Source organism: Lagopus muta, chromosome 1 (genome assembly GCF_023343835.1).
Source record: "Lagopus muta isolate bLagMut1 chromosome 1, bLagMut1 primary, whole genome shotgun sequence".
Lineage (NCBI taxonomy): Eukaryota > Metazoa > Chordata > Aves > Galliformes > Phasianidae > Lagopus > Lagopus muta.
In genome coordinates, this window is record NC_064433.1 from 59,870,680 (window position 1) to 59,895,608 (window position 24,929).

The 24,929-nt window shown below is 36.5% G+C and overlaps 2 protein-coding genes across 11 annotated transcripts in view; one reads left to right on the forward strand and one right to left on the reverse strand.

The window, feature by feature from the left end:
- Nucleotides 1-24,929, reverse strand: part of NINJ2 (ninjurin 2) — a 512,961-nt gene that overhangs the window by 305,634 nt on the left and 182,398 nt on the right. The gene's annotated exons all lie outside the window — the stretch shown is intronic.
- The window catches only part of ERC1 (ELKS/RAB6-interacting/CAST family member 1), a 292,700-nt gene that overhangs the window by 114,474 nt on the left and 153,297 nt on the right, over nt 1-24,929 (forward strand). For 8 of the 10 annotated variants that reach the window (XM_048942961.1, XM_048942954.1, XM_048942986.1 and 5 more), the window contains 3 exons: nt 602-742; nt 13,098-13,291; nt 24,039-24,050. In XM_048942961.1, coding sequence (XP_048798918.1) covers nt 602-742; nt 13,098-13,291; nt 24,039-24,050 — 347 coding nt within the window. The remainder of the gene's footprint in view (nt 1-601; nt 743-13,097; nt 13,292-24,038; nt 24,051-24,929) is intronic. The other 2 variants (XM_048942969.1, XM_048942983.1) reach the window with 1 other exon arrangement.

Here is a 24,929-nt window from a genome sequence, read left to right on the forward strand (position 1 = left end):
AAATGAAAAGGATAAAAAAGGTACCAGGCAAGTGCTACAATTTTTGTGCACATAGAAGTGAAATTCAGGAAGAAAAAAAACCCAAAACTGTTCAGAAAATAAGAAGTTGAGATGTCTTTTGAAGATAAATTGCACAAGTCAGTGTCACGCCCTAACAGTTCTGTGGAAAAAAAAACTTTCTGCAATCTCTGTTTTACATACAGTGACCAAATCTGCTAAATGTATTTGTATAATGATTTTTAATGATTATAATGATTTTTAAAGATGGTTTTCTTTAGAAACAGTTTTTTTCTTAAATTTGACTATCGCTGAAAAGCTAGTTATAGTTTGCAGAATGTTCTGTCCTTAAAAATAATTTTTAAACGGATTTAGACAAGGTTTCATTTTGACTCTGAGAACTTGAATTAAATCAAGCTGCCTTAAGCCAGCTCTGTGAACATCCAAAAAAATTCCAACAAAATATGTTGTTCTAAGTTGATCCTCAGCATCATGTGAAGGGATAAGAAGAAAATGATGACCAAAAAAAAAAAAAGCCCACAAAACCTAGCTATTGTACATACGGAGTATTTATTTGTTAGTTATTTTACATCTTTTATTTTAGTCATCCTTACTGGATCTGAAGGAGCATGCTTCATCCTTAGCTTCATCAGGACTGAAGAAAGATTCAAGGCTTAAGACACTGGAAATTGCATTGGAACAGAAAAAGGAAGAATGTTTGAAAATGGAAACTCAATTGAAGAAGGTAATCTTACTTCATATTTATATATGCAAGGTAAATATCCAATGTTACATAGATTGGATACATTTACACTGAAAAAATTGGGTTTGTAGATTGCTTTTCAGTAAATACTCTGAAATTGTGTCCATGCAAACAGTATTACAAGCCAAGTCTATCAGAAAGTAACTTTCAGGCACTGCTGCTAATTTTGAACTTCATTTGCATGCAATGACAGTGCTATTGACTGTGTATATTTTAGCAGGTGCAAGAAATTCGAAAGTTAGTCTGCTTCAGTACAGTCTCCACTAGTAACTGTCCTATTAAACTGGTGTAACAACTAGAATTTTAACAGCCGAACATTTTGCACGTAAATTGTCAACATATGTAGGTGTTAATGTGATAAATGCAGGTGCATGAGTGGCACGTGGGAACGTGTAATAACAAATGGGTACGTCACCAGTGAGGTGTCTGATCCCTTGTTTTAATCTCACTGTGAGTCACAGATGGAAAGTTTGTAGGAGTGTGCAGTTTAGCAGAGTGGTACACTCTTACAGGCAAGCTAATTTACTTGAACATAATCATGCAAGTTGTCTGTACTTCAGATATGAATAGCCCATATATTACACCTTTAGAGGAGTATTGATTTGATTTCAATGAAAGAGTACAAAACACATTAACTGAAATATTGATAATCCTTGTGCTTGTAAAATTAGAATAAGACAAAATACAGCATTTTAAAGAAATTTAAGTCTTGGGTTACTGAGTCATATCTATTTCTTTACATCTAGCCAGGAAAATGAGGTGTGTCTGTGCTCTGTCTGGTCTGAAACTCTGTCCTCGTTCTTCAGATGAATATGAGCTTAAGTTTAGAGGCTACAATTAAGTGCTGCTTGGCAAGTCTGTTGAGTAGATTTTAATGCACTTGAGAATTCTACAGTTAAGCATATCTAGATCCTTAGTTTCCATTTTTAATTCTGCTCCACAAATTAAACAGTTCTGTTGGTCAGCAAAATAAAACGTCAGGAATGAGTAGTTGTGCACATTTGATCAATCTCTCAGGCTGTTTTCAACATGAATGAATCAGTATTAGGACATGAATTAGGGCACTTTCTTTTGAATTAGCATTTCACCCTTGTCAGTTTGTTAATAATAATGAGATGAGTAATATATTGTAGCAAAGATTCACCAGAGGTTATTGTAGCAGCTGGACGATAGCAATAATTTGTGGATACGCATGTAGTTAAAATTATTTGTAAGTATAATTACTTATAAGTATATATACGTAGTATTAACTGAGAGAGAGAGTACATAACAAACGAAGTTAAGGAATAACAGTTGTGGAAATTCAATTATTTAGGTAATGTGATTTTATATTGCATGTTTGTGAATGTACTGCTTTTCACTGCTTCCCCAGAGATCACTTTTTTTGCTATATGCACACATTAAGCATCTCAGTAGTATAAGCTACTGAGCATAAGCTGGTGTGGAGCGTGACCAAAATCTGTTGAAACACTGCTAGATAGAAGATGAATGTACACTTAATTTGCCCTGCAATGGCAGCTCTTCTTTATAATTTCTTTAGGTCTACTTCTGCTCATTTCATTTTGGAGATTGTTCAATAACTGTTATCCAGGAACTTTACTTAAGGACACACTGCCAGTTCATGAAAACATGTCTTTTTATTATCTATTCCTTTTGTTTCAGGAAATAATTAGGAGGATGAAATATTTTCCTATGATCCTTTTCCAGAGGCTTAAAATAGAAAAAGGATCAAAAGTACCTAGGCAGGGCAGCTATGGTACAAGCAATTGCATTCTTTATTTGGTTCTGAGAAAAATAATGAGTATATATTCACTATATTGTAAACACAAATCAGTTTTCATCTGTACATCCTACAAAAACCTAATTGCATTCATTCAGAATGGTTTCAGTTATGCAAGCTAAGAAAATTCATAACCTACCATTACCTATGTTCATTCCAAAGCTTGACCATTAATACTCTGGACATCTCTGCTTCAGGCATTGCTGCTTGCTGGGACATTAGGCAATTATTTCCTTTGCAGAGAGCCTAAAGTACTCTCTGAAGTCTCACAGAGAGACAATCATCAATACCTTTTACCTCACGAAAAATGTTGCAACATGTTGGGCTACTACATCTTTCTCATTTAAGGGAAAATACAAATTGACTTAAAAGATTTTTTGGTGATACTGAGTCAGTCCAGACTGGCTTTTTAGAAAGAAATTACAGCCATAGAACCCTGTGTGTTTTCATGTAATTGACTATCTCTCACTTTCCTCTTCTTGTATGAAACATCCCACTTCTACCACTGATCCTCCCTGCTTTCTAGAACCAAGTCACAATTTCTCTTTGTTACAGAAGAAAATATAGTTAACAACCACTTGAATATATTTTATAGCTATGAGTAAGCTTAGGTATTTCTTTAATAACCTTTTCCCATCTGTTTTTAATTTACCAATTTTTTTTTTTTGTCATTTGCAGAGAAGTAGAAAAATATTTTTTACAGCATTTCTCTCTTTCAATACATTGCAGCTAACTATTCAGGCAGTTTGGCATTTTCAAGGTGGATTAGTTACTTGTCATCCTTGAAACAATTGCATGATGGATAATCCAGCTCCAATTTAAAGCTTTTAAAAACCCAGTTTTTCACATCTGCATTGTTAACCGTTGTAAATAACTGTCATAATTACCCTTAAATCTAATGGCTACATAATAGCATTTGGTTTAAAAATGAGTTAAAAATGACCTGAAGAATTTTATTACGTTAAGTATAATTATATTATTTTAGTGGGGTTTTTTGTACGTGACACGTGAAGGAGGTATTCCCTTTTGTAGCTCTTAACAGCAAATAGCAAGAAGCTTTTCCTTCTAGGTTCTTTTCCTTGTGGTTTGAGTAGAAATGTGCCTATCATCACACATCAATCTTATTTCTTTTGCCTCTTTTTGTCTATTAAACAATTTGTTTACTTTCAGGTAAGTCTTAGCCTTAAAGGTTCAGGAGATGCAGCCCTGGAGCCCTGCTGAACCATTAGATAAGTAAATAATAAGGATCCTTGGAAAAGAAACTCTTGCTAATCTGTAAAGAGTGAGTCTTAAAGAAATCATTAACAGTGCAAGCTTCCACTTCTGTGAAAGCCATTTAGCATTACACTGAAGTGAAACATCATTAACCAAGTAGTGTGTAGGGGTGCTGAAAAGTTACTCGTGTTGTTTTTCTTTCCGTGTCAGCAGTCTCTGTTTTCTGATTCTGTCCATCCAGTTCTCATTATTACTATTCTCTTTCTTGCTAATGACTTTTTTTGTAGCTGAAGAACTCGGGTGTTTTTTGCATTGCTGGGTTTCATGGGGGAATTAGTTAGTTTTCTAATAATACGTTTATGGAAATCTGTGTGCTAAACGTTCTAATTATTCTATTGCCCCTGCTTCTTTGCACAGCTGTCAGCCTACCACAAGGAGATACTGAGTGCTGAAAGAAAGCCATACCTCACTGTTGAGTGTACCTGGTCTGGTGTCATGCCTTAAATAGTCTCCTTTTATGCTGAGATGGAGTCGTTAGAGGGAAATCACACACAAGTGTTCTCTCCAAGCATTTCTCTTTAAGGTGTTTTTTATGTGAAGAGCGATGGTAATATTTTTCTAGTGAACAAGTTTTCTTGTAGTTATTTTAAGGACAACCTCTTCCTAGCCTTTTGTGTCTGATCTTTCTCAGGCAATGTGCTTTGTTTCATTTTGCTTTTCTAATCTGGAGGAGACTTCCTAACATTAGAATGTGTTCAGCAAAGATGAGCAGGTCTTTGTCCGTTTTCGTTTCCAGTGAATAGTTTTTCTCCCTCTGGAAATTTTATTCATTTGAAAGAGATCAAGGCTAGAGAAAAGAAAGAATCCCAAACCATATGTTAACCAAGTTCCCTTTGGTGCTGTTCTGGAGACTTTACATAAAAGAAAGTTAACAGTGATTCCTTGCCAGGAAAATACCTCTAGATTCGTTGGGCTCACTTACAAGTTGCTTTTTTTTTTTTTAGATTTTTTTTTTTCTGCTGCGGTCTTCTACTTTCAAATTAAGAAGGATAATATCTTTTAGAAGACAGGAAAAAATGTCTGAATGAAGTGTTGACCCAATTTGCATGTTTCCAAACATTTGGCATGGTTAGTCTTATACTGGCTCTTGTGTTCTTTCATTTTTGTGAATAAGGATTCCCTGTTACAACTGAAAGTATTACAAATACATTAGTAGATGAACTAGAAACGATAAAACTTTTTTACATGTTCGCAGAAGGTTATGAATTTTTATATTCTTCTTAAAAGGTGATAAATGTGTTTGCAGTATAGCAACCTAGGGTGAAAAAGGCTGCCAGGGAAATCAGGTTCTCTATTAGGAACAAAAGTAAAAACTCAGCAACTGGTTTCAGCATTCAGATAGTGTCAGTTGCTGAAGTATTTTCCCAAACTATTCAGTGGTCTTGTGATTGACACAAGTGAAACCCTAGAAATTGAAGTCCTGCCACCTGTAAAACTGTCACCTAAACCCAAACAGAGGAGTACAATAAGTATTTGAGTACTTGACAAAACTGTTTTATAATAAGAAATGAAGATAAAGTTTAGAACTCAGGCAGGGGTAACTTTCAACATTTCTCTTGTTTCAAAAGCTGCTTAGTAATGCGTGCAAACTCGCACATTGAGATTATCTTCTTGTTAAATACAAGATGTAGCTATTTTTAAAACTATTTTTTTGTTGCATCTTTTTTTTTTCTCTCACACTCCTGTCTCCTATCCCCAACTCTCCCCATCTTTTCCTATCCTCTTTCTCCCTTTAGCACCCTGAAGTTTTATTGAGTCATCCATCCAAGCCAGTAAGTTCCCTGGCAAAATAAGAAGCCATTGCCAACCCCTTGTAATTTTCTTGTGTGTTGCATGTGTATTCACCTGTGCTGTATGTTTGAGTATGGTGAATTAATTTAGTGTAGTGGGTGTGGATACAAAGTGCAGTGATGCATCAGACTGGTGCTAGCTACGCTCAAAAAAGCTTTCTTAGATGCTTTTACTTTTTGTCTGTGTTAGTAACTTCATTTTTGTTTGAACAGCTTAATGTTGTGCCACTGTTTTTGTTTCCCTTGGCTGCTTGAGGTGTCCTTTCTTTTTCTTTCATTTCTATTGTCAATCCATTTTTAGACCAAGAATGTAATAGAATTTCCATTCAAATCAAGCTTTTTGTGTGAAAGTATTCTGTAACGCTATGTACAGCAGCACATTAGAAATAATAATTAAGTTAGAGCAAATACAGGATTGCTCAAGAACTTGTCTAACCATTAATAAGCTGACAGGTACTATGTCAGTTTAATTTTGGATCGTTTTACCAACCTGCTGTTTGACATCAAAGAGCACTCCTTTCAAGGAGTGTTTGTATATTCATATCTTGGCACTGTAAATTATGTAATCCAAGGTGGTTTTTATCACAGCCTTCTTTTGTGACTGCGTGCATAAAAAATCGTGTTACAAAACTTCCAGAAAGTTGATATCTGTGTTACTTTTGACAATGTTCGGGGTAAATGTAGCTGTCTGTCCTGACTATAATTGTCTGAATGATGGAAAATTCCTGGTGCTTTTCATTTTTCATTTTTTGTGACATTCCTTGTTAAAAATTGTTTTATGAGAGTGGTTTCTATAGTCTGACTAGATTTAGAAAAAGCACTGTGTGTGTGACAGGGTAAAGTATTTTGTTATTGCTCTCACAAATAATAACAGAATCAATTAGGGCATAAAAACTGCTATACTGCATGTTAATGGTTTGGGTGTTTTGGTTTTTTTGTTTTGTTTTTTTTGCATATGAGAAAGTCATAGATATGCATCCTAAGGTATTCAGTGCACAAAGTTTAGAAAAGGAGTAATAACCTTTTCTTTAAAGATATAAGATTAGTGTAGAGGGCATTTGAATGATTACATTATTTAATATTTTATAGTAGAAATTTTTTTTCCCCAAAGGATTGTATGTTCAGGTACGTAAAGCAGCTGTCAGGACTTTCCTAGTAAATTGATACGTTTCTCCTCTTTCAAGTAGTTTGCCAGCCTCTTCTCCTATAGATTGCTATCTATTACTCAGTTCATTTAATGCATTATTTTCAGTAGATTCTGTTACTAATTTTGTATTAGTTTTATAAAACTTTTTTTTTTTGTTAAATCTTTTAGTTGAAATTTCTTATATTGTTCGATTCACTGAGATTTTGTTCATTTTTGTATCTTTAAAGAAGCTCTCAGCCATAACAGATCTTGGAAACAGCGTTTTCAAGAACAAAATATGTAAATATATTGATTTTTTTTTAAAACCTTTCTTTATTAGACTAGTAATGAAAAGATGTGATTCTCCCCCCTATGGCTAACAGTTAATTTCCTCGTCTGTTTGCACATGCTCAGTAGCGGTATGAATTTAGCAATATATATTCCCAAATATTCCCCATGCACTGATCATACCCCAGCCTGGAGAGGGAGGGAGAACTTACTCTTTGCCCTCTGTTATCACAGTACCTTCAAGGTTTGGTCATTTGAATAGGCAGCAGCCTATGGAGACTCTTCACCAAATGCTTTATTGGTTCCAAGACGCGGGGTGACAGCTGTTGGTTGATTGAACCAACTGTGCAAATAAAAAAAGTCCCCAAACCTGGAAAAAAGTGGGAAGAGGAGAATGAGGACATCTGGTTGATAATGGAATCTGCCTGTAAGAAGAGTGGAACTTGAACCTGGCTAAATAATGCTGACAGAAGGTTGGGGAAAGGAGTTATGCTACCCAAGGATTGTGCTTGGTACAAATATGAAGGAGAATTTGTGTCCAGAAGAGCATATTCTCTATGAAATCTGTAATAAAACACAATTTTTTTGTGTCCCTGTTACTCTAAAGTCAGAAAATATGAAAGGTGGGAACAAAGAATGTGTTTAATTCCCTTGTTTGATATAGTCAGTAAAGAGGCTAAGGTACAAGTGCTGCGTTATCTTAAGAGAATTTGCAGAGGCCGTGTGGTGGTCTTTAAAGTTCACGCCTTATTCGTGGTTCATCATAATGTTAACATCATCTCACGTATCTCACGTAATTGGAAGCTGGGGAATGGAAGTTCCAGTTGGAATTTCCTTGTGTTTCAGCTTGATTCAGAGGAGGCAAGTAAAAGGATGCTGAAGCATGCTTGTGAAGACGTCTGTGGTCTGGGCATTTCCTTTCCGCCTTTGCTTTTTGTGGTGGTAGAATTTCCAAAGAGCAAATTGTTAATGTTTAGTAACGACTATGGGAACTTGTGTCTTTCTGATCTTTTCAGAGAGATACAAAAGCAATTAATATCTCTTCAGAAAGAGAGGAGTTCACATAGTCATTAATTATTTTGAGTAATTGATTCTCTTGAGAGATCTTCCTCTCATTTAGACTTCCAGCCTTCTTTATTAAATGATTCCAATCAAATACTTGCTTATTCAGTGTCAGAAATCTACAGTGCCATTAACTAAGATCATATATTTCCTGGAAGGGATTTTTAAAGATTTTGTTAATATTAAGGTAACAAGCAGCTCCTTGTGACAGACTCAAGTTTGTCTGGTACACAGTGTATCAGAGGGCTCACTGAGCCTTTAACTTCTTGCACAACTCTTCAAAAACTGTCATGATACGTGACTTTTTAGAGCATTGGATACATGTTGTTTAGAGCCCTGAAGCTAAAGGAGGACTAAGTCTGCTTGTTTTCAAAATAGATAATTTTGTTGAAACTAATATAACAGAATAGAAGGCAGTACAAATGTTTTATCATTGGAAAGGCTGCCTTCCCAACAGGAAAAAATGAAGTAGTTATACATGTTTGTCTTTTGCAATAAATTGTAATGATGTATTTTTGAATTGGTACGTACATTTACTGTTTATAGGAGATGTGAGGTACACTCGGAGGTAGGAGGGTGGATTAAAAAGCAATCTCATATTCTCGGGAACTTCTACTTTCTGACCAGAGGTTCTTGGCAACATTTGTATGTGAAATGTTAAACTGAATTTACTGTCTCTATTCATAGGTAAAAGTAGAAAGTGTTTGCTGTGAATTATTTGCTGTTTGATTTAGTTAACCTTTTAGGAATATTGATTTAGAATCTTAGTCATAGTGTTTGGAATTTTTATTTACATTTTAGAAGTTTTAAATTAGATCTGAGCTGTTGTTTTCTTCTCTGCCTCTGACATACTTTAAGCTGTGTAAGATCACCTTGCCTCTTTATTAAGAGATTTTTGGCATGAGAAATACTAGCTTACAAAATTCTTTTCAGTGTGTTTGGCCTTCCTCTCCATCTGTAAATAGTGCTTATTTCTGCGCAGCGTTGTTCATCTTTGCTAGAGTTGTAGAAGTTAGCTTTGTCAGCTGGTTTTCTGTGGAAGCAATAGGAGCTATAGTACATTTATTTGAGGAACAATCGCTCTTTCTTTTATTCTGTAGGTACCTGAAGTGCTCACCCCATCACTTACATTCCAGATGGGGAATGATGGCCAGGAGCAGAAAAGCAGAAAGCTGTTAAACCTACTCTTAATTTATAGTCACTCTTAAGAAGTTTGAGAGCGAATCCAGTGTTAAATTTAACTATTCTCAGTCCTGAACTACGTTAAATTTGAGGAGATGAAAACTGCTCAGATGAGTTAATCAAAACATAGCTTAAGAAGGTGCTACTTACTGGCTGAAGTATGAGCGTGGGTTTCTCACGCAGATCAATGTGGAATAAAATGGGAAAGTTGAAAACACTCTTGAAAGTAACTTGAATTCATATATTTGACTCCATACTGAAGTAGAGGTGAGGAGCTAATGACAAGATCATTAGTACTAGTAACAGTTTAGAGGCTTAACAGAGCATGTAAAATCACCTGTAGTCAGTGAGCTCACTGGCCTGTATAGGCACATCCCAACTGCTACATACATCACTTGTCAGAGGTGGAAATGCAAGGTTCCCTTCACCCTGGCAAGTTGCTTTTTCAATTTATTTAATTTTTTTTATCATACATTTATACATTTTCATACTCGCTTGTAATTATATTAAGAGTTGCAGATTTAGGAGTAAGTCTCAGTCAGACCTGAAAGCAGAACCAACTGAAATGTACTTTCTATGGTCGCTTAATCCAGCAGAATGTCTGAGTTCATTTGTCATTTTCTACATCCATTCTGATTTCAAAATGGCTTCTTTTGGAATTTTTGTACCTGTGGTGGGCAGGGAAAGTGTGATGAGGTTTTTGTTTGTTTATTTGTTTGTATTTTACTATGAATATAAGAATTCATTATTTGTGTTCAACCCTTTTTTTTTTTTCAATTTTCTTTTCTCTCTCTCTTTTTTTTTCTTAATATACTGCTGAATTATTTTGCACAATGTTACATTGGGAAGGTTGCCAATATCATCTGTTCCAGATCTTGATGTGAGTTTGTGGGAAACCTCTAAATGCATCGGTTCCCTCTCCCATACAATAAGTGAATCCAGTAGGATTTTAGATATGATCACGTAACACATATTTTGTACATAACCCACAAAATAGACCAAAGTCACTCAGTCAGTAACTCAGGAAGTGGTCTCCAGTTTACACCGTATCATATAACGTTCTTTTTGTGTTAGGTGAAAGTATCCATAATTATGTGCATTATATACAAATAACATGTGTTACATGTCTTAACTAATAATTTATGTTGTGTAAATAGCTCTTTCATTCTATAAGAACCAGGCCCACTGAGTTGTTGGCTAATTTTCTTTAAGAATAAAGAAAATTGATTTCTTCTTCTCAGTAGTGTCTCTTGGGTTGTTGTGGAGATGCTTTTATTAGCACAGAGTAATATAAATAAAGTCCTGGCTGTGGAATTACATTAGGTCTTGTAACTTACTTGGAATTAGAGAACTCAGTAATCCAGGCAAACAGCCTAGCTTTGCTTTTGTATTATAGAAAAAGTGTCTTGACTATCTGATTATATATTTCGGATGACATTGAAGGGCCCGGAGGAGTACTTGTTAAAACAAACAATTTCAGATGTTGGAAACATACCCAAATCTAGTACAAAAGAATTCAGACCAGTGTGTCTGGTGAAAAAACAGACTGTATACATTCTGTCTCTTAGGAGAAAATAGATACCTCCAATTGATTTACAGATGCCCCTGGAAAATAATATTTCCAGTTGCTGCAAAACAGCAAGTGGGAGGGAAGGATGGAGGTCTTGTTTGAAATTTAGATATGGTTGAAAAGGAAATAAAATCAAGTATTTCAGATTTCCTACAGGCTGGAAATTGTGATAAGGCATTTCAGGAGCACCCAGTGTTGCTCTTTCAAAAACCAAATACGTTCCCTGATGCCTGTGTCTGCTCAGTGAAACTGATTCACTTGTCTGTCTCATAGCTAGAAGTTTCTCCCAGCATCTACATTGTGTTGGCAACGTTATTTTGACTTCCACTTTCCTTTTAAACCCTTGGAATAGGCTCTTTAGTTCAAAGTGTTTATTTGGCATAGAACCATAGGTGGTCCTAACACCAAAAGGTTTCTTAAGTTCTCCAGCTCACCAGAGATGTGCTTGGAGCTGGAGCTGGGTCAGCAGCTCAGAAGCAGGATTTTCAGACTTACAGCTCAACAGCAGAGGTTCTGGGGGAGTTTTGACGTGAAAGTCTCTCAGAAGTGGGGAGCTTAAACACATAGCCTCCAGAAAGGGCTCTGCTCTGCTAAGACCTGTGGTTGTTGGACACTCCTGCCCGGAAGACCTAGAGAGTGTCAGACATCTTCTTTCAGCATAAAGTACTGTCCAGTTTATCTAGCTCTTTGAAATTCTGCTTCAAATAGAACAGTACTAAAACTGTGTAGCCTAGACCCTCAGGCAGGCTGCTGCAGGGCTGAGGCTCTGGAACATGACATGTTCCAGTATTTGGTCAATCCAGATCTGTGTCCCTGTCATAGTCCCAGTAAAGAAAGGCATGTAGGCATCCTTTAGTCCTAGAACACTCTGCTCTGAGATTCTATAGAAGTTCACTAGAACAGGGCCTTGGATTTAACAGAGTTAATAAAAAAACAGGAGATTCCAATGTAAAAAATGTTGGGGTATGTTTCCTCCAGTCTTATTTTGCCAAATAACTGAATTGTTTTCTCCAAGTGTCTTTGCCTTTGGATGATTCTTCAGAAGCACCAGTTTCTAACCCAGAGGCTTATGCTGCTGCAATTCTGTCCAATTACCTTTGAAAGTAACAGAGTTCTATACTATCAGACTTAGTCTTACTGTGCTTAGGAACACTGTTGTCAGCTCATAAAAAAGCACAAATGCACAGAGGGTGAAAGAAGGAAAAGTGTTACGTTCTCTTGCAGGTTTGTTCCAGAGAAGAGAAAGACCTTGAGTCCACAGGCAGAAACTTGATTGGCAGAATCCAGAATTCCACCAGACCTGCTATTCACTGAAACAAATTTGAATGGTTCTGAAATAGCATTAATTGATAGCAAATTCAACTTCTATGGTCAGAGGGAAAAGGGAGAAATGTCTTATGAAGGGAAGGTTTGTCCATCTCTCCTGATGCAAGCTGATAACTACCGTTTGGACCCCGAAAATACAGTCCCCATTCTGCTGGTTTAAACTTGAGCATAAATACTGCCTTTTCTATGCCTTTGCTATGTGTGGGAACCATTGAATTCATTTTACTGATAAATGAGGAAATTTTACGACAGACCAGGCCATTTAAAGAGAATAAATCAAATGGAAACGTATTTGCTGGAGTTATTTAATCTGATGCTTCTTGTCCCTGTAGCCTGATTTTAAAAGATATTTCCTAATTGACTAGTCACAGATAATCTCAGTCTGGTGTCACATTCATATTAGTCCCAGTCTGTGTACCTGAAATAAGTAGCAAGGACATCAGTGAGAAGTCCTGCCTGTTCGAACCCATCTGACACTGCATATACTGATCTAATTGTTGAAGGCTATTAACATATGATTTGGTTTTCAGGATTGTCCTTGTTGAAAATGTCAGGTAACTAGTTCTAGAGTTAAACCACTGCATTAGAAGTGATTTTTAGGAATTTTCATGCACACTTTTGCTTTTCTTTTTCCTTCTTTTAAAGAGATTTAACTTTTTTTCATATTTTTACTTCTCTTGTCAGTTGTGCTTCAGTTTTTTTTAAAAACCAACTTAATTTTTGTTTTTTAGACTGAGTGGATTCTTGTATCATTTATGAATTTTCCTCTTGCTAGAAAGTATTTTCCCATAATTAGAAGTATCATACGCACAGTATGTTCATTTCTATTCAATAATTAATATTACTATTTTGTTGTAAATGTAGTTTTGCATTCATCATAGTATCCATAAAGTATCTGTGTGTGAGTGAAGCGTCTTTTCTGACCCTTTTTCTTACAGGCTCATGAGGCAACTCTTGAGGCGAGGGCCAGCCCAGAGCTGAGTGATCGCATGCAGCAGCTGGAGCGGGAGGTAACGAGGTATCGGGAAGAGTCAAGTAAGGCTCAAGCTGAAGTGGATCGTCTTCTGGAAATCTTGAAGGAGATGGAAAATGAGAAGAATGATAAAGATAAGAAAATTGCAGAACTGGAGAGGTAAGGGTGATATAAAGTCACTGGAGTTAGAAAAGTGCTTCCTAAAGTTAATGATAACATTCCCTTTTTCTTATCTTGGAAACCTTGCTGTGTCTATTTTGGGAAAGCTTGTTCTGTGGTTTTCTGCTTCAGAACTTAGTTTTAGTAGAATGTAAGCAAGAAAGTGTCTTACTGTCTGCTTTCTTTACCTGCTGAAAAGCAGAGCTGATACAGACAGAATTTGCAGGTTTGAGCTGTAAGGGGATGGAGGTGGTAGGAAAATTTGCCAACGCTGTATTTTATTCAGACAACAGTTTGTTGTTTTTGTTTAGTAAATACATCAGGTTTGGTTATCCCTAAAAAATCAAACACCAAAAAATGACTTTTAGGAACTTTTGGTACTAGTTACTCAGTTACTTCTGATAAATAACACTGAAATTCTTTGTAGTGGTGTAGACTCTGGTAAGCTTTATCTAATGTGAGGCTGAATTGATAGATTTGCTTTTCTCCATACCAGGTGTGATTCTACATTTTCCATCTTTCTGTTGGATCCAGGGTGTTTGGATATTTTTCTAGACTTCAGTGTCCCAAACAAGAGTGGTAGTCTCTGACAATTCCACAACATTTGTATCACAATCCAAAATTACTCACCTTGGGAAAGACCTGATGTAGATTCTGTTGTCTGCCTCTTCACTGTGGTCAAAGAAGGAGTTTCTAAGCAGAAATATCTGTATTTTCGTTTGTTTATTTAGTGTTCGTGATAAAGAATAATTTAGAAAAGTAAAATAGAGTAGTTTAATTATTCCCATTTGCCTTGTGCTAGTATAGGCTTTCTCACTTTTTTTATTCTATTTCTGTTTAACTACTCTGCATTTAGTATCAAAGAGATGAGGGGAACTGAGTTGAGGACATTTCAGATTCTTTGTTATGGCAATGGCGATTGTTCACTGACTTAATGAATTCCTCTGGATTATTTTGAAAATTGTTTTCTAAGTTGTGATTACAGAAAGTCTATTTTTAGAGATCTGATTTTGTTTTCACTGTGTTCAGAGAAAGAATCAAGGAGGTCCAAATACATCTTTTATTTTCAGCAGCATCTGCTGCACTTCTTCATTTTTCTTCCTGCATCATCTGCAAGAAAATCTCAATGACAAATCCTCTGGAAAAAAAGACTCTGGATTTGATGACTAACCTCATAGAAATAGCTTTTGCTGTGAGGAAAATACTGTACTGATTGGCTTTACTCATCTGTATTTTTTGGTAGAATGAATTATTGTTTTCTTCAAACAAGAACAGTGACAGAGCAGTTCAACTTATCAGCTAGATTTTTTTCTCTTATGTGGTTGTAAGCAGCATCCTTTTAGTTTTCAGTTGTTATTTTGTTTAAACAAACTTCTCTACAGCTGTGGTATAAGCCAACCAAATATGAATATAATGGCCTCTCTAGCAATCTTACCTTTTTTCTGAGCAGTGCAACTTTCATTGCATACCATACAGCATGTACTCAGCAGATCATTTGGACAATAGATTGATAGAGAAGATGCACTGAATACAGACTGGAAGAAAGCTAAATAGTGTCTCCAAGTCTTATTTCTCTGCAGCACTCTGCAGGCCTTTACAGATACTCATCTTAAATGTGGAGTTCACCTTAACATCATATTAGGACAAAGCAACAAAGAGGTCGAGCCAGCAAACTTCTAATAAAATAAATGTGTCCTTAGTGCCTTATGAAGGGATTACTGTCTAGAAAAAGCAAGTTAATATTAATATTAATCATTCATGAGAATGGAATGGCAGGAAGAGAATTTTCTTGTACACATTTTTAATGTGTATGAATTTTTAAAATTACATTAGCATTCAGAAATTCCAGTTGAGATTGGGGCTTGCAGTGTTTAACACTGAGTAAACATGTATAAATGGCCTATAATAAAAAGAGATAATGTTTTCTATAGTCTACAATGCAGTGATAAAAAATGAAGAGAAACCAAAATGGTCTTTTTTCTCATTTAAAGATAAAAATCACTGCCACCCAGTCTTCAAAGAGTTAGGAACTTTTTCTTTGAAAAGATAAAATTCTTAATATCAGCAAAGCAATTACTGAGTTTTCCATATTAGAGTGATAGTTTCTTGCTGTTTATCAGTTACAGGCCAAACTTTAAATACGTCAGTGACAGCATGAACTGGAAATCATTCCCTAGGAACTTGATGGAATGCTTTCACTATTCAGTTCTACCCATTCCTTCTAACCAAATGATCTTTGCTCTTATTAAAAAAAAAAGTAGCATGAGTGTCTCTCTTCTCTTTTTTAGCTCATTTTCTTTTCTACCAGTGCTGAGATAGAATAGAATATTAACTTTGTTTCTAGTAATTCAGATAGGTCTTAAAGGTATGTCGAAGAGGAGACTACTTTTGTTATTGTGTGATTTATTGCAGTCAAGTAAGTAATAATTAAAAAAAATATCTGACAATAATCATGTTCTTTAACCTCTAGAAGAGGGAATGGAAGACATCCTCAGATCGAGAGACCTAAAATGCATAGTGTGGCAAAGTAGCAATGCCTGATATTATTTTTCAGGTGAAAGTGCAGTATGATCTTAATACCAGAAAAATGATTCAAGATCTCAGATACTTCGGAATGATTTCTCATTTTCTGAATAATTACTGAACGTTCTACTTGGCCGTAGTTCTCTTTAGCTGCTCTCACACACTGCTGCTCTCAGAAAGCTTACTTTCTCCTTCTCAGTTTTCACGCAAAGCAGAGGTTTTAATATACCTATTAAATCCAAAAGTTGGACCTGATTTTTTTATCTTAATCCTTTATAAAGTATTCTTTCATGTCACCCAGATGCATTCAGGCCTGTTCTATAGCTACAGTCTTGGTTTCTTGAAAAAAATAGGTAACGTTGCCTTTTAAGAACTCTTCCTAAACTGTGGTTTATGCAGACTGAGCTAGAAATCATCTTGACTTCTAGTGCTTCTACAGCCGTTCAAACTCTTCCGTGTGAAAAAGAACCTAAACCTAAATGCTTGCAGAAGCATTTGTCAGGAAGCTAAAAATAATGTGTCTGTTAAGGTCTGTTACTTTACCATGTAAAGCAAAATAAGAAAGTATAAGTCACATTCAGAGAAAAACTGTACTAATGAAAGTGAAAATTTTCAAATGAGAGTGTTTCTCTGGAGTTTATCTTCATGCTATTTGTATGTGAGAACTAGACCAGGAGGTTAGGAGAAATAGTAACGTGGTTTTGTCCATGGAAGAGTAGTAATGAGTCACCTATTAGGAGTTATGTACAGTGAAACAGAAGGAGAAAAGATAGGAGGAGAGGAAGATGGGAAGGAAAGCAGAAAACTGGTTGTAAACCTTTTCAATCTGCCTTTGGTTTAGATTAAAAAAAAAAAAAAGAGAGAGAGAAATGCTTTGCTCTTTCGCTGTTTAGTGGGTGGGAGATATTGTTTTTCAGCTGTGAGTGGGAGGAAAGATTTCCAAAAATAATGTATTAAATTTGGTGCATGCTGTGCAAAAGTTTGAAAAATATTCTTGAGTCAACATCATATTTAGAGCACAAGTTCGTTCATTTATACTCTCTGTGGTCAGGATTTTGCTTTTTTATATGGGGAGGTGGGCCATAAATTCCCATTTCTTCTATGGGTGAGCAGTCCTCAAAGTTTTGGTTTCGTCCCACTTGTGGTGGTGTAAAGGTTTTGTAGCTGTCTGGTTATTCACTTTCTTTCTAATTAACTGTTTGCTTTTTTATTGCCATTCCATAGTCTCCCGTTTCTCTGTACCTTTTCATTTTGTGTCTTTTGTTTTTTTTTTCCTTCCTCACTTTTTCTTTCCGTTCTCACTGTCACGTCGCGGTTCCATGAGTTGTTTTGTTTTGGACGTGCGGGGTTTTTTTTTTGACTATGCCTTTTCTCAGAAAGCACGCCTCCCGCAAATTGCACCCTCCCTACCAGGTGTCGGTCCCCGCACCGCAACACGTAGGGGGGTTTGTGTGGGACTTCCTGGGAAAGTGAGTGCTCTGTAAGGCTACTGTTTGTACAGGGTGGAATGTCACTGCTGGCTGCTGCTGCTGCTGCTGCTGCTGCTGCTGTTTGGGGCTGCTGCAATTATGCTTTTTTTCTTAGATTAAACAGAAACTAGTTATGCCAAGTACAAGCTCTAACCGTCTCTGTGTTCAAGTCCTGCCATGGTGGTTATGACCACAGACCAAAGCAGGGCTGCTGCTCTTCTCCCTGTTTTAAACTCTACAGAAGCTGGTGCTTTTCAGTCTGCTGTGTTTTATCTTTGGTTCGAATCTCTGCTATCAGTTCTTCCAAAACCAACTAAAACTCAAGTGCTCTAAAACATATCATTGATAGAGGTCAGTATTGCCTCATTCTTGGGTTTTGTTGCAATTACTGTCCTGAAGAGAGAGAGAGAGGAAAAAAAAAAAAAAAAGAGAGAGAAATAAAAAAAGATTGCTCTAATCATCTCGGATATGAGCATCACAGCCTTCAGATGTGTAATTTACACGCATGTATTTGTGTGTGTATGCAGTTCTGCAATTAACAAGTGGCTGAATGTACTTGAGAGCTAACAGTAAACATGAACGTTTGTGTTGTTTCAGAATTAAGCATTGAGTGAGTATATATGAAAGTCCTTCTTTCAGTTACAGACTTCAAATTGATTTTAATTTGGCATTATATTGGATAAGTACTCCATGTAAGCATGTAGGACTCCACCATTTTTTTCCTGAAGGAAACTATTTGACTGAAGAATAAAAGGGGACAGTGCCTAGCTCCAGAATTCCAGCAGTCCCATTAATGACAGCTGGAGATGATGACTTTTAAGGGGCAGATTTTGGTAAGTTTTTCTAGAAAGAACTAGAAGATGCCCTATTCAAGGGGAAACCTTCAGACTTTTGATGTGTAGCTGCCAAAGGATATTCCTCATCTTGTTTACTTTTGCTCAGCAGATAATAAAATGTTTAAAAATTTAGAGTGATCCAGAAGATACGATGAACAGTGTAAGGAAGTATCTTTATCTACAAGACAGCAAAGTGTTTGTGTAGGAGTCTGTGGAAGGTAGAGGGGGAAGAAATTAGCTGCATGTTGCATCAACTTTGTGGTTTTCTAGACTTGTATCAAGGAAACTTACTGGCAAGTTGTGCCCTAAGCTTACCTCAAGACAGTAATTTGAAGTTGGAGTGCATATTTTCAAACCAATGCTCATATCTTGTAGTAATTCTTCTTGCTTTTCAAGCTGGATGCAATCTTAAAGAATTTTAAAAGAAAATTAATAAGTAAGAACCACATCAGGGCAAGTAAGAAATTTAAAGTCAAGAAGATGTTGTCAAATTAAAAAACACAAAAGTATTTAGGAAGTCATAATAATAGCAGTTAACATAAAACTTGAGAGATTGTGTGACTGTAATTCTATATTATAATATGGGAAAACTCAGTAAAGTCCTTCAAAAATAATGTGAACGCTGATTCAGGTTAAGGAAAACAGAAATAAGTAAATATCACTTTTAAATATTCTAACCCATTTGGGACCTTAAATTGTAAAAGCAAACTGAGTATTCTTATATTGTAATTGCATGCTATTTAAGGCAGAATTTGCTGTCGTTCATAACTATATTTTTGGATTCATGCATATGCAGCTTGATTTTTTTCCCTCAATTTTGACTCTCTTAATCCATCTTCTTCAAAGTACAAAGATTTTTAGCTGTTTCTCCTAAAAAAAACCCCACTGGATTAAGTGGATTTTAAGATTCCAAGTTTAATCACTTAAAATTCAGGACAAATTGAGGATTCCCATGTAATGTTACTTCACCTCTTTAGTGTGTTTATGCATCACAGTAAAGTGATATAGTTTTTAATGACACAAACACATTTTTTCCCCCAAGAATGCTGCTTTTCATGCGTGAAGTACATAGCTGAAATTGTCCCTGCAAAAAAGCAGGATGAGGTTGACACCTGTCATGGGAAATTTCAGCAGTATCTGTTAATATTTGGCGAGCAACTGAGAACAAAGTCTTGTAATGGAAATAAGTGGTTAGGCCCATAAATAGTCCCAGTCCATCAGAGAGCACACAAATCTAGTGAATGTAAGGATTTATATCATTTCCATGTTTGGAAATGAAGAAGTCATTTCTTTCCTTTTAGTTCTTGTTTTGTCTTCATACAAAATGAATGTTAGATCTGAAAGTCCCATGTGGAGTTTCACTGGGGAAAAAAATAATTCCTTTTATGTCATCCTAATGCTCTAAATATATAAGAATATAAGTCATAGGCACTTTTAGTCATAGATACTTAACTTCAGACATTTCAAAGTATTCTGTTTTTTCAGCAGGCAATTGTCTGCTTTCTGAAAGTGAACCTTTGTTAAGGTGCCTGAAGATCAATGCTGATACTCCCTAGTCACTTTTGAAACCTACTTCTAAGGAAAGGCTAAGACACAATGCCAGTAACTGCAAATCCATCTGTAGAGGGAGTCAGATAAAAAGGCCATCAGAATGATTTTATGGGGACTCCTCAATTCATCCTCACATTTTTTGTGTAACGGATATTCTGTTCTCCGTTTGTTCTTTATTTAGTTGTTCTTTATTTCCCATTCAGTTTTAGGAGAAACTGAAACCTTGTGTTATGGCAGAAACAGCTGTTCTATTAAACACGATCACAGAACCCCAAACAGTCTAGCCTTTGGCATGTGAGGAAGTCGGGACTGGTGCTGGCTGTGGCTGAATGAGATTGCTGAAGTACCCCATCACTGAACCTCCTAAGCCTAAGTACTCGACCCAGTGTTACTGCCATGGTCAAGTGGGCAGGAGTGACACTTTCCAACAGAGTGATTTGTCTCTGTAGAACTTATTACAGACCATATCCTCTGTTACATTCAGCAGTGGACTGAAAGCATTGGTTTATCTGCTCTTCCAATACTAATACTGAACACAGCACTCAAAGTGCAGCCCCACTGGTGCAGAGCACAGAGGAACGATCACCTCCGTGCTCCCACTGGCTGCGCTATTTCTGATCCAAGCCAGGATGCCATTGGCCTTCTTGTCCACCTGGGCATACTGTTGGCTCTTGTTCAGCCAGCTGTCAACTAACACCCCCAGACTCTTCTTCTCATACGGCTTTCCATCCACTCTGCCCCAAGCTGTAGCATTGCATGGGGTTGTTGTGACCAAAGTGCAGGACTCAGAACTTGGTCTTGTTAAAGCTCATACAATTGGACATAAGATAAATACTTACTAGTAGTGAGAAGCACCCATTGTAAGCTGGCTTCTTACAGCTTTCCTGTAGCATTAAAGTTCTGTTTGCTTTTATCATTATGTCATGGTGGTAATCAATCATTCCCTCTCCTGCCCAAAGCTGTACTGAATATAGGAGTTGTCATTTGATGATTTATACTCTGCCTGCATTGGACCAATGATAGGTTTTATTTAGCAAATATCTCCTGACACAACTGCTATAGCAGTGGAGTGTAAGAACTGTGATATAAGTAAAATAACTAGAAAATCAGAGGAGAAAAGACTTATGTAAATAATGACCCCTATTTGCATATCAGGGTTTAATTTCTTACCTGACTTGGCTCTACCTCTTTAAAAACTGTCTTGCATTATTTCAGTCAAGATCTTTAAGCAACATGGAGGTACCCATACTCACAATACTAGTATGTTAAGAGGAAAAAAAACAAAACTTTTTTGTACAATTGTTACAGTAAAAGCATTAGATCCTGACGTAGTCTTGGAGTACAGTACGAACAAAAAGGACATCACCACTATGTCAGTGAAATAATGTTAGTGTCCTGTTAGATTACATTTGTGCTCTCAGACCTAGACACCAACCTTTTCTCTATTTCATCCCCTTTCATCTAAGTATCTGCTGAAAAGAAATGATAAGACCAGCCATCATTCTTCTTTACAAAGGAAAGCTTTCAGAAGTGGTGAAACATAAATGGCTTTTCTATTTCCAGACTGACACAAGAAACATCAAGCGTGTATTCTTTGCTGTCAGACTACTTTGAAGGAAATACAAAATAGTAATCACTCACTGCCAAGCAAGTGGAATTCAAAGATTGACTAGAAGTCATTGCATAAATGTCTTCCTAAGTGTTTCTGAGGTTAACGTAGCAGGCTCATTCGCTCTCTATAATATACATGCATGAGGAAAAATTACAGTTGGAATAATCAACAGCTTTTCAAATGTATATGTTAATTAAAATATCGAAGTATTCACACCTCACCACCTTTTGGTCTGCACCTGGAAATCAGATCTAAATTGGCTTTACCTTTAGAATTAATCAGGTAGCATCTTAAAGGAAAATGGATTTCCCTGTGACTACCATCAGATGTTAGTGCTGTGTTGTCTCCCTGTGTGGTGGTTGCATCAGAGTACACAGTTAATGGGGCTGGGCAGAAGAGCTGCTGCTGGATCTTGTAAGGAATGCTGCGAGTGTGTGTTCCTGCTCGGAGAGAAACAGTGCCAACTGAAAGTGTTCTTTTGCTGTGTCATGAACGTGGCCTACTCTGCCTCGGGTTCTGCTTGCTTGTGCTGCTTCCGTGGGGCAGGCACTGGCTATGCTGATCAATTTCACTGATTTGGCCCCTGCACGGGGGCTGCTGCGTCTGGTCTGCAGCACATCGCCCTTCACTTTCCCAATAGATTGCTGGCGTCTGCAGCTGTCTGCCTCATTTTGAGTGCCAGTGCACGTCTGGAGTTTTTTGTAATTGTAATATGCTTTCAGATGCAACTGTCATATTCCTCATTTCTGTTTGGATACATATTGCAATTGTCATAAAATCCCAAATTTCATGTTTTGAGCCTTTATAAAAGAGCATGAAAAAGGGACTAGTGGTTGTACAAAGTGCATTTTTTCTCAGAAACATTTATTCCAGGACTTTACCTTTTAATGCCAGCAGAAGGAACAGTATGGTTCATTCAAATTTTGTAGAGCTATACTGAATTTTATCCTGTACCTTTTTTCCAGTGATATTTTGAAGAAACAATATGGTAATATCATCACAATGTAAAAAGGATCCCTGAGACACAAAATGAGGGTTCTTAAACTTTCATAATCTGGATTCAATAACAGCTATAGAAAGAGACAATGAAACCTTTTTTCCTTCCCTCTTTAGTCCCACATGTAGCCAAGACATTTTTTTCAAATTTTTGTTCCCTTTTGTTGAATTTATTGGAGCAGCCATAGTTCTGCAGTTCAGCCTAGAGCGTATAATCTTGGATTTCAGTCAGAATTGTTACAGTTATACCATGTTCTATATGAATTAACTGAAGCTTCTGGAACATTATGGCTTACTTCAAGATCAAACATTAAGTATGTGGCGTTTGGCATTTTGCAAGTCTCATCTTTCCTGAAATCTCCCAATAGCACAGTCTTTTCTACAATGACCCTGAGAGATCCTGATTTCAGAATATGAATTTAAAAGCCAAAGAAATGCATCTTTACAAGAGCTTATTTGTTATAGACTTAACAATACGCTTTTCAGCTCTACCTCACTTTGAAACTGCTGCTTGTACGAATTCAATACCCTACATTGCTATTTGTAAAATGTATGCCAGAGGTAAGGGCTTTAAATCTCATTTACATAGTTCCTTAATAATAAGAGTAGTAAAGTATGTAGCAGTTAGACTGTATTATCAAAGTATTTTCTCTAGATAATAGCCTACGTTTAGGCCTTTATAGAATGCAGTCTTGCCATAGGTGTAATACATGTGTTATAGGAGCCAAATTAAAATTTTGGGCAACAGGACATTTGCTTTTCCTATCTTACATTGACTGAAAAAGAACAAAATTTTAAATTGGGTGGAAAAGATCTGTATGGCTCTTTGTTGAGTTACATTGCTGTTATCAGTGAAATTGACAGCAGATGCTATCAAACGATATTGAAAATATATGAAAAGAAGCAATAATGAACCTATGGGACCTCGTGCTGTACAGGGAACTCCAACATTTTGCTTTGGTCTGTCCTGCTATCGAAAAATGTTGGAGAGAACTGTCAAAGGTACGCCTATTTGGTCATTATTGTTTTTAGATTGCACCATATGTGGGAGAGTTAAAACTGAGTGCTGTAGGAATAAGAGGCAGATGTGGGTTTTTAGGTTTTTGGTTGTTGGGTGTATTTTTTTTTTTTTGCTTTTGGAAAGGTGACCTAAACGTCAAAATTAAGAAAGATGAATTTTTAGCATTGACGAATCTTCAGGACTTGAAGGCTATTTTTTTTTTTTTAAATTTCTGTTCTTTTTTGACACATTTAGGTCATCAGCAGTAAAAACGAGAAAATGTGTTTTGCTCATTGAGAGAAAATAAGCCCCTTGAAGAAGATGGCATTAAGGAACACCACAGTGCTCCCCTCAGATAGTCAGCCTGCACGTTTTTGAAAAGTTAGCTAGAATTCTGGAAGAAGAAACTTGCTAGTCATGTGGTGGACACACAGAGTTTTCTATAGTTGGTTTGTTCTCCTTTTCCAAGAACTGCCATGTCTAGAGTCTATTTTCTCTACAGAAAGTTGCCTCTAAGTAAAATGGTGTAATCTAAGTGTCCTTTTATCTTTTTTTCCTCTTTTTTTTCTTTTATTAGATGTCTATAAAACATGCGCTTCTTTGTGTTTGTGGAAGGTTGTGTGTTCTGTGTGTCATTACCTGATTTAGATCTGCTTGTTTTGTCCTGTATTCTTGAACTGCCTGATCTCTGGACACTGTTTTCACAAACTCTAACTCTTTTTCTTTCGCATCTCCTTCCTGGATTTGCTGCTTCCTTCAGTCTCACGTCAAGGTCAGTATTCATTTTAATAAGGGTGTTTATCGTGGTGTTGTATATTAGGCTGAAATTGAGATCTCAAAGAAGATTGCACGTCAAATTGCATGATCCACAAAATAAAAGATCAGAGATTTGGTCAGTTTTGTGTAGGAGGATGGGTTGGAAGGAAATGTGTTTAGAAGAAATCTGTACTTAAAGGAAGAATTTGTGTCAAACCCACTGTAGATCAATGTTGTTGTGTATGTGAAGAATGGGGGGAAAAAACAAGACAATTTAAATAACTTTGGCTTTGTCTATTATGTCAAGAAGGAAAATACTTGAACTATTCTCTCATATATGTTGTCAAGTGCAAAACTGGTTGCCTTAAAATACTGGTCGCTCTAGTTTCTTAATTGCTGGATTTTTTCATTGTATTTGTGTCTGAAACCTTGTATTGATGTTGTAGAAGCTAACAAGAGGCAATATGCTTTGGAATCTTGTATGGTTAAGCCTCGGCTTAATTTTTTACTTTGTCTTTTTAAAGCAGTTGCTAAAGGTAGATTCAGAATGTCAGTATAGAAATAGCTAGGAATAGACTTCTTGACCTATGTAATCTAACAAGTCAAAGTGCATGATCTAATAGCCCTCATTTACCTAAAAGCACTCGGAAACCATTTTGAACTCTTGCTTTTGCTAGCAGCTTGGTAGCAAGCATCCGTGACTCTTGAGGGAATGATTATAATTATTTCAGGCAGTGCCTTTACCCAGAAAGCTTCTGCTTTAATGACTAAAGTTCTGAGTTATTGACCAACATCCGGCTTTTCTATTCCTGATCAACACTGTGAAAAATGTGGTGGTCAATGGAATCCCACGATGGCGTGATGCTGCTGATGCCTTTAAATTGTGTTGGTATTC